Here is a 9303-nt window from a genome sequence, read left to right as displayed (position 1 = left end):
CACAATAATCAGACTATATTATTATGTAAGCAATGTATAATATTTACTTTATATTAAAAAAAAAAAGTCCACCAAAGAAAATTTGTGAGAATCATTGTTTAACAGTGTTCACGCGTCTTTCCTTACCAATAAAAAAGCCGATGTTCAGTGTTCACACCTAGTTTTGGTCTGCATTGTGGCTTCCCATCTGTAAAGCAGAATATACGTCAAGTGGGGGGAGCTATACGAGTGAGCCAATGGAGATGAAGCGGTCATCTTCTTTTGTTTTACTTTGTTTCTTTTCTTTGACCATAGACAAAGTTGTAGTAATATTTTATATAGATTCGCTTTAATGATTGAAGCAAATTTACTAAAAAAACCTTTTCATTTGGTTTTCCATAATGTTTCAACAGAGATGGTTATGGCAGCATCCTCTCATAGTCAAATCATCGAACACTAGATGTTCAATAATCACAGAACAATAATGGCTTCTCCGGCACCAATCCTTGCCACAATCCTGCTACTTTTGGTCTGGATCTTCTCTTCAGTGACCTCGCTGCAGACAAACGAGTACACATGGGGTCCATTCAACAGCTCTTACTACGACGTCTTTAAGGTGGTACCTCCTGCTACAATCAGCAATGGAGCTCTTCAAATCACTCCTGATTCAGCCGGAAATTTCAGCCTCACCAACAGATCTGGCCGGGTCTTCTTCAATCAAGGGTTCAAGCTCTGGGACGAAGACGAAGGACAAGGAAATGTGGCTTCCTTCAACACTTCCTTTGACATTAACATTTACTGGATGAATCAATCGTCTCCTCCCGGAGAGGGCTTCGCCTTCCTAATTGCGCCTGACACCAGTCTTCCCCTCGCCAGCGACGGCCAGTATCTCGGATTGACCAATTCCACCATCGATGGTAACCCCAACAACCACTTCGTCGCCGTTGAATTCGACACCTTCAAGCAGGACTTTGACCCCGACGACAACCACGTTGGTCTTGACATTAACAGCATCAAATCTAACAAGACTGTGTCATTATCAAAATTGGGCCTCCAAATCGCTCCGAAGGAAGCCGAAAACTACACCGTCTGGGTCGACTACGATGGTCAAAAGAAGATCTTGGATGTGTATTTGGTTAAACAAGGAGAGACCAAGCCCGCCGTCCCCCTTTTGAGCTCGGATCTTGATCTCAAAGACATTGTCAAACAGGAATCCTACTTTGGGTTCGCAGCCTCCACCGGGACCACTATCCAGCTCAACTGCGTACTCGGATGGAATCTGACGGTGGAGGTGCTTCCCGGAAGTGGTAGTGGTGGAAATGCCGTTGACCACAATGGTGTCAAGATTGGATTGGGAATTGGGGTACCGTCTCTGTTACTCATTGTTATAGGAGTTGCAGGATTCACCTACTGGGTGTACAAGAAACGGAAAGCAGCATCAGACCCAAATATACTGGGAGCTCTCAAGAGCCTCCCTGGAACTCCAAGGGAGTTCAGCTTCAAGGACCTCAAGAAGGCAACTAACAACTTCGACGACAAGCATAAGCTTGGTCAGGGCGGTTTTGGTGTCGTCTACAAAGGTGTCCTTCCCAAAGAGGATATGGAGGTTGCTGTCAAGAAGTTCTCCAGAGACAGTATCAAAAGCAAAGACGATTTTCTTGCTGAACTCACCATCATCAACCGTCTCCGCCACAAGCATCTTGTTCGCTTACAAGGTAATGAACTTCTTTCTAAAATGATCATTATTGATTGGTGTCATATATGCATCTAAATCTGATCACTTTAATTACTATGATTAATTAGGATGGTGTCATCAGAAGGATATACTTCTTCTAGTGTATGATTACATGCCAAATGGGAGCTTGGACAATCACTTATTCAATGGCAATAAGTTGTTGGGTTGGAAGTTAAGGTACAAGATCGTATCAGGCATAGCATATGCACTACATTACCTCCACAATGAATATGACCAGAAAGTTGTGCACCGGGACCTCAAAGCGAGCAATATTATGCTAGACTCCAATTTCAATGCTCGTCTTGGTGACTTTGGGCTGGCCAGGGCTTTGGAGATTGAGAAAAGCTCTTATGTTGAGCTCGAGGGAGTGCCAGGAACCATCGGCTACATTGCACCCGAGTGCTTTCACACAGGCAAGGCCACATGTGAGTCTGATGTCTATGGGTTTGGGGCCGTACTACTTGAGGTAGTGTGTGGTCAGCGTCCGTGGACCAAGATTGCAGGCTTCCAGTTCTTGGTGGACTGGGTTTGGTGGCTGCACCGTGAGCGCCGCCTTCTCGATGCTGTGGATGAAAGGCTTAGACTTGTCAATGATTGCACAGCGGAGGAAGCTGAGAGGCTGTTGTTGTTGGGGCTGGCTTGCTCCCATCCTATTGCAAGTGAAAGGCCTAAAACACATACCATTGTCCAAATAATATCAGGGTCAGTGGCGGTGGGTCAAGTCCCATCGTTCAAGCCCGCTTTCGTGTGGCCCTCTGCTGGAGGACCGAACAGCGGCACGACAGAAGATATTTCTGCAATTACAGCTTCAACTACATCTAGTTGGACACCACAATGTGTTAGCACAGAAAGTCATAGCGGAGGATATAATTATAACTCATTATTGTGATGAGAAGGTTGTTTTTTATTTTTTGTGATCAGCTCAACCAAATCCGCATGGATTTAACATCTTTGGTTTTCCTTTTTGTTTATGGAAAATTGTCAAAATATCTGGCTTTATGCCAAGTAATTCTTTATGTAGATAGCAATGAATTTCATGCGATGATTGGACAAGTTGATTAGAGTGCTTTTGTTCGAACTTTTATTTTCTATAAGTTCATACTTTTTGGATCTCTTTTTCCCATCAAGTGTTTTTTTTTTCCTTTTCAATGCAATAAGACTAGCTATCCTGAACCGAATGCAGCGGGAGGCAACACAGATGCAACACTAGCAGATGAATCCCTTGCTTGCCGAAGAGTTCAAGGTATGCCTCCCTATGCCTCCATCCATGTTGGCAACAGGTTCCTCTAATGAAGAGGCATTGTTCCATACCATTTGGACTTTTTTTTTAATCATCATTGTAAAGATTTGTAAAGAAATCTACTGCCAACTGTTTCAGTTAAAAATGATCAAAAATTCACTCACCCGTGGAGCCTTTTAGTCTCTCAATGCGATTTTTCCTATGCCTCATTATAATTGTCGCATTGAAAAATTTTGTGTTACGGTTTCCTAAAAGATTCCATTCACTCTTAACAAGTGCGATTTTTCCTATGCCTCATACCATTTGGACTTTAATGCACATTTGGTAAGGTTTTTTTGTGCAAAAAAAAAAAAAAATTCTTCCCTATAAACATGGACAACCATACAGGAAACACACTTGTTAAGGGGATAAAGAACCCGTAGAAAATATTGTACGCTGTTGCAACGACGTCTCTCTTGTGACAAAGTGCTATTTCTTCAAAATTGTATTGAAGTGGTGGATGCCCTGCAGGTTGTTAACTTGCAATCAACTTCTGGTATTAGGCTGCTTCATCAACATTGCAGTCATGTCTTTCTCTGCATTCAATTTTTGTAGACAAACATTTTACTCATCAGATGCTAAGGGTCTGTTTGGTATCACTTTTGTTTTTTGTTTTTTGTTTTAGTTTTCAAAAAATAAAAAGCAAAAACAAAAAATATTTTTTCCAAAACTTTTAAAAACTTTTTTTTTTGTTTTCAAAAGTTTTGAAAACCTGTTTTTGGTCATAAAACCAAAACAAAAAATACAAGCAAACAATATTTTTTTGTTTTTGTTTTCTATTTTTTGAAAACTAAAACAAAAAACAAGAAACAAAAGTGATACCAAACAGACCCTAAATTTCTGACATTAGGCTACTTAACCAGAACAAGTAAAAATAATGAACACAGCGATATTATCCAGTTTCAAGGAAAACCCACAAGTGAACCACAACCGGAAGAGTTAACAGAGAAGTACCAAATACACACCCATAAGATCAAACAATATCCATAAAATAAAACTTCCAGTTTTACTGTCATTTGATTAGAGGTTGCTATTTGACAAAAGTTCATATTTCTGAAAACAGCATTTTTCACATAATATGTGAGGTTAGGTCTGTGTACATATTGCATGTGATCTGCCCACTGTGGAAGATTAATGCATGGATGTTGTTTACTTTTTTTAGATGAGCATGTGGCCTCGTGATATGGCTGCAGGGTTCAATTTTGAAAACACACCCTCCACATAATAAGGGGTTGCATACAATATATGTTGTAAACTTTTGTGTCCCAAGTCAATCGTTGGTCAGGAAATTGTGGCCTGTAGCAATTTGAAGCGAGTCTATTTCCACGAAAGAGAGCCAAATCAACCTACCTCACATTGTAAGACAGACAAGGCCATGCAGAATTGCTGACCAGGCATGCTTCATGGATCTGACTGAATCGACACCCTTGTGGTGGGGACGATGATTAGGGACCACCACGTTGCCTAAGAATTTAGACTTTTATTATGAATCACAATAAAATGGCTAAAACAAAATTGAAAAAGTAGCATACTTCAAATTTAACTGCTCTCATCATGATGTGAAAGAAACAAACAAAAGAGCCGAGAATCTCCAGGCCAGAAGCTGCAGAAATATCACAATCAAAAGGTTTTGTCTTATGTCAAATTCAGAATTCCCACAAAGTGACCATTTTTGTGATTGTGTGATTTCTGAAGACACATTATGGGCCCCAAAATAATGTGTGGGATTGGGGAAGTATGTCCAAAGCCTTAAAATTTGATGATTTAGGCTTGTGTTTGGGGACCATAAGTAGGTGCTTGGCACACAATTTTCTTCGAAAACGAAACTAAAAATTCAAGAAAAGGGCTAAGAAAACTTCCGATATCGCATAAAATAACGACCATAAGCTTGGTTTGATTCAGAAGAAGCAGTCTATCCTAAACTCCACTGAAGCATAATTCCTACGACGTCTAAACAATAAACTATGACACTGAAACACCAAATGTAATGCCATCCACCACCTCTTCATCAGGCAGCAACTTGGTCCTCATGTAGTAGCATCTGATCAAAGTGCCAGACTCCTGAGAATCAACCAAAATCACCAGTTTAGAGAAGGAAAAACTAATGGTAAATTTGAAAAACTAATAACTACTATTATCAAGCAAAGACAATTGTGAACAAGGCTTGTACCATGTCCCTTGCCGACTCTTCTTAGCTGAGCAACATACTCTGAGATTTTCTTGATGGATTCCACCTACAAGTGAAGCAATCATAGAGGTAATACCAGAATTAAAACACTTTTACTTTCATGAAAAATGATTGAGCAAAAGTGAAGGTCAAAGCAACCTGCTCAGCCAAAAACTCGCTCTCGATGAAATCTGACAACTGAGCATCATTGCTCTTCTCAGCTACCTGGTACCAAATTTACTAATGTTACTCATATAGTTCAAATATTTTATTTTATGCTCTTAAAAACTTAAAAGGCAGAATCAAATTTTAACCAAAATACTCCACAAATTTTGATATCATCAAATTTACAAGTAAGCTCTATGGAACTTTCAGAATCATATAAAAAATGAAAGAAATAACATAGACAAGGTTGAAGTATCTTACACTGTGCAGGTTCAGAAGCTTCTCATTTGTTAATTTCTCAAGTGATAATGCGAGCTCCATTGCTGTATTTAACACCATACAGAATTAGAAGTCCATCTTTAGAGAGATGTAACACAAAGCACAATTTGATCTTTATACAGTGCAATAAAACTAAACAAACAACTTAAAACCATGATATCAAATCAAAGAGCAAGAAATAGATTACGTATTGTTCTCCATCACTTTTACATTCATCATTCATCAAGTTTACTATACACTTTCAAGTTTCAAACCAAAGAAAAGTCAACAAGATCCACTTTCCCTGCTACAGTGCTTTGCAATACAAATGCAACTCCACAGATAAACAGTAATGCAAGTGTGCTGACGACTTCTTGTTCACATGGAAATATGAATAAAAATGATTTTTTTCACTGAAAAATTAGTGAACTACTACACGCAAGATGAATCCCATTTAAGCACATGCATAAGTCGACATAAACAAGGTATAAAAAAATGTATATGCTTAGCTAATTTGTAGACATGGTTCACCTCCTAAAATCTACCTACAAAATATATGAAAAGATAAAACTCAGTTGAATATCATGCAAGAGCACTTTCACATTAACAAAATCAAAAAGATTTTTGAAGACTCGTGCGAATAAAAGTTGCCAACTATGCAAAAATAGGAGAAGGGTCTTTTGCGAAACTCACCATACAATGCATCTCCTTTCTCTGCATGATCAAACTCAGAAAGAGGCATCAATATAGACTGCAGCTTCACCTTCCCACCCCTTTTGTTCTATAAGATTAAAGAAAGAAGCTTGTTGACTTAGGTTCAGATAATAGGAATATTTGAACATTTAAGTAATGTAACAATTTATAGATTCGCAATAATTAATACCTGGTACTCCATCAATTTCTCAGCATGGTCTCTTTCTTCTTCACTTGATTCCTTGAAGAACCTACTCAAAATGAGAAACATCAATAAGCTTTACTCAAAATAACCTAAAAGAAAATGACAACAAAACTTCGGAGTTTCCAAATCTTTACTTGGCAAGACCCTTGAGGGCAACGTTGTCTCTGTCAAAGTAAGCAAACAAAGCATGGTAGACGTATGAGACATTGTACTCCACACTGATATAAAGTGAGCAAACGAACAATTTGTTAGAAAGAACACAAAGAACGTACAAATTACATAACATATGAGATTAAGAATTTCTAGTCATATAATATGCAACTTTTACAGAGAAATGACCGAAAAGGTTAGAGAAAAATCGTAAGAATTTCTAGTAGCAAAACCCCACCACATAAACTCATAAATAATATAAAAGGGGCCAAAAAAGAGAGAGAAAAAAAAAAGGAACCATTTTTAAGAAAATGTCATCCCAGACTAAAACCTAAAACGCAACAAACCAAACGCACTTGATCTGTTCATTGATCGCGGCCTCACAATCATCGGTATACTTCTGGCGAGCGAGAGAAGCTTGCGGGAAAGTGGGAACCAGATTGAGCTCCTTCTTCACCTCTTCAAAGGGCTCGAACACCACCCCAGTTAACGGGCGATTGTTGGCCTCCTTGGACGCAGCGCAAACGATGGACCCGATTCCATTTTTCCCCTTCAAACTCTGCCATGAAACAGGGGAGGGCGAAAACAGAGGATTCACTAGAGTCTCCCCATGAGAAGGGACGCTCAGGATAGCAAATGCAGGAGACGCTTTGAGCAACATTTTTACAGCTATGGAAGGACAAATATATTTCAAGGGTGGCTTTGAATAGCAGAAGAAAACAATAGAAAACAAAGGGTTTCCGGTGAGGGAAATTACTAAGGTCCACTCTTATGAAAAGAGTGGACCATCCACCTCCTCTAAATAACTCTTTAAAGGTTATTACAGTCTTTACTCAGGTGAGCATCTCGAGGATATTTTTTAGATTCAATGGTGTTTGATGAAGGTGGACAAAAGGGTGGATGAAAATAGGGTGGACCTAAGAAGGTCCCTCCGGTGAGTAGTGGAGACTTGAAGAAGATATATAAAAGCGCATTGAAGCGTGTGTAATCCATTGGATTGGTAAACACGTGGATTATCAGGATTGAGTGGTGGTGCTGGGCGCATAACAGGCCCGTGTTTGTGGTTATTTCGGACCTCTGAAGAGGATTATGATAATCACGTAGATCATAACATTTTGAAAAAAAATCCAATTGTCACACAACTTTCAATCCAAAAAAGAGTAATAAAAGTAATTTGGAATTTACTTTCCCATTTTTAAGTAATAAATTTATTACTATAACCTGTATAATAATTAAGAAAAAGATTAATTTTTGGTTAATTATAATAATCAAAAGATTGAAATATGTGTAATTTAGTGCCATTAAATAATATCTAATATTGAGAAATTAATAAAAAAATTCTCTTATTTTTGAAATTTTTATTCTAATGTGATAATAACATGCTGTTATTATCACATTAGAATAGGCTTATGCCACTAAACAGCATGTTATATCGAATTACAGCACTTTGGAGTCTATCACAGTAACAATATTAGTTATTAACACTTGACCTGTAATTCGATATTATCACTGTTCATTATCTAATAAATTAATTAAGAAGTAGTCGGATTAAGTATTGGATTTAGCTCTATATATATAAATAAAATAATACAATTTTAATTTTAATAGAATTCTATGATTAAACAAACTATAATTTTTTAATAAGAAATAGGAAGAATTTCATTGCTCCAAACAAGTTATACAATCCGCAGTAATAGTAGAGATGATACAAGAATTTTAATTTTAATGACATCTGTAATATGTCCAAAATCACAGTATCCAAAGAATGAGTAATCTTCTTAATGACATCTGTAATATGTCCAAAAACTGATAGCTTGTGGGACTCAGATGTCAATGCAGACAGAATGATAAAAGAGTCTCTTTTAACAAAAATATCCTAAAAACCATATTCACTACAAATTTACAAACTCCAAAGTACAACCATAGTCTCAAAAATGATCGACTCAAACACGTCACTCACACATTTAACAAAAGTCATACAAACGCAGTCGGTATGATCTCGTAGTATTGCACCCACACCAATGGCGGACCTACGTACATGGGACTAGGGGCACGTGCCCCCAGTGAAATTTTTTTTAATACTAAATATACTATAAATTGAATGGCAAGTTAAGCCTAAGGCCCCCAATCCATTAATTTTTACTCAATCCAATAACTAGTTTTGACCCAACCCAACCTCGTAAATCCTAAGCCCAAAGTGATTTTATCATTTATTAAGCCCACCTACATCCAAGGCCCTCAAAGCCTCTCAAACGTTCAATACCTCTCATTGTGGATAAGAGCCATGGGCCCTAATCCCTCGTATTACTTTCAAAATATGAAAACTTGTAGAGAACAATTGTCATAACTACAATGTGTTTTATTATTGTTTTGAATTATTATTAGTGTGTTTTTGTGTTTGTGATCAATAATCGTAAATCGATTACATATAGAATCCAAAAAAAAATTCCGTGGGCGTTGCCGCCGAACCCCTGCAATACTTTTGTGCCGTTAGTGATTTCAATTCCTGGGTCCACCACTGACCCACACCAAAAAATTGGTGCGTTTGGTAGAGCGGATAGATTGATTTTCAATGTTAATGGAAATGCTGTAGGAAATATGTTGAGCTTAAAGCTGTGAAATATGCTGTGAGGTGTTTGACGAACTAAAAATTGATGCTAGTGGAAAATATG

The 9303-nt window shown here is 37.9% G+C and overlaps 2 protein-coding genes across 2 annotated transcripts; one reads left to right on the top strand and one right to left on the bottom strand.

Annotated features, from left to right (window-relative positions):
- Positions 1 to 316: 316 nt before the first annotated feature.
- On the top strand, positions 317 to 2792 carry LOC120015040 (probable L-type lectin-domain containing receptor kinase S.5). Its single transcript, XM_038867237.1, has 2 exons — positions 317 to 1694; positions 1783 to 2792. Exons 1-2 carry the CDS (start codon positions 440 to 442, stop codon positions 2601 to 2603), a joined length of 2076 nt encoding a protein of 691 aa, XP_038723165.1. The 5' UTR covers positions 317 to 439; the 3' UTR covers positions 2604 to 2792.
- Positions 2793 to 4811: 2019 nt separating this feature from the next.
- On the bottom strand, positions 4812 to 7373 carry LOC120015041 (ferritin-3, chloroplastic-like). Its single transcript, XM_038867238.1, has 8 exons — positions 6988 to 7373; positions 6616 to 6699; positions 6467 to 6527; positions 6277 to 6364; positions 5587 to 5648; positions 5320 to 5385; positions 5164 to 5227; positions 4812 to 5054 (listed from the first exon to the last, which is right to left on the bottom strand). Exons 1-8 carry the CDS (start codon positions 7290 to 7292, stop codon positions 5002 to 5004), a joined length of 783 nt encoding a protein of 260 aa, XP_038723166.1. The 5' UTR covers positions 7293 to 7373; the 3' UTR covers positions 4812 to 5001.
- Positions 7374 to 9303: the final 1930 nt, after the last annotated feature.

The sequence above is a fragment of the Tripterygium wilfordii genome, chromosome 14, assembly GCF_013401445.1.
Source record: "Tripterygium wilfordii isolate XIE 37 chromosome 14, ASM1340144v1, whole genome shotgun sequence".
NCBI lineage: Eukaryota > Viridiplantae > Streptophyta > Magnoliopsida > Celastrales > Celastraceae > Tripterygium > Tripterygium wilfordii.
The sequence above is the reverse complement of the archived record's forward strand: the minus strand, read 5'-3'. Positions and strand labels throughout refer to the sequence as shown.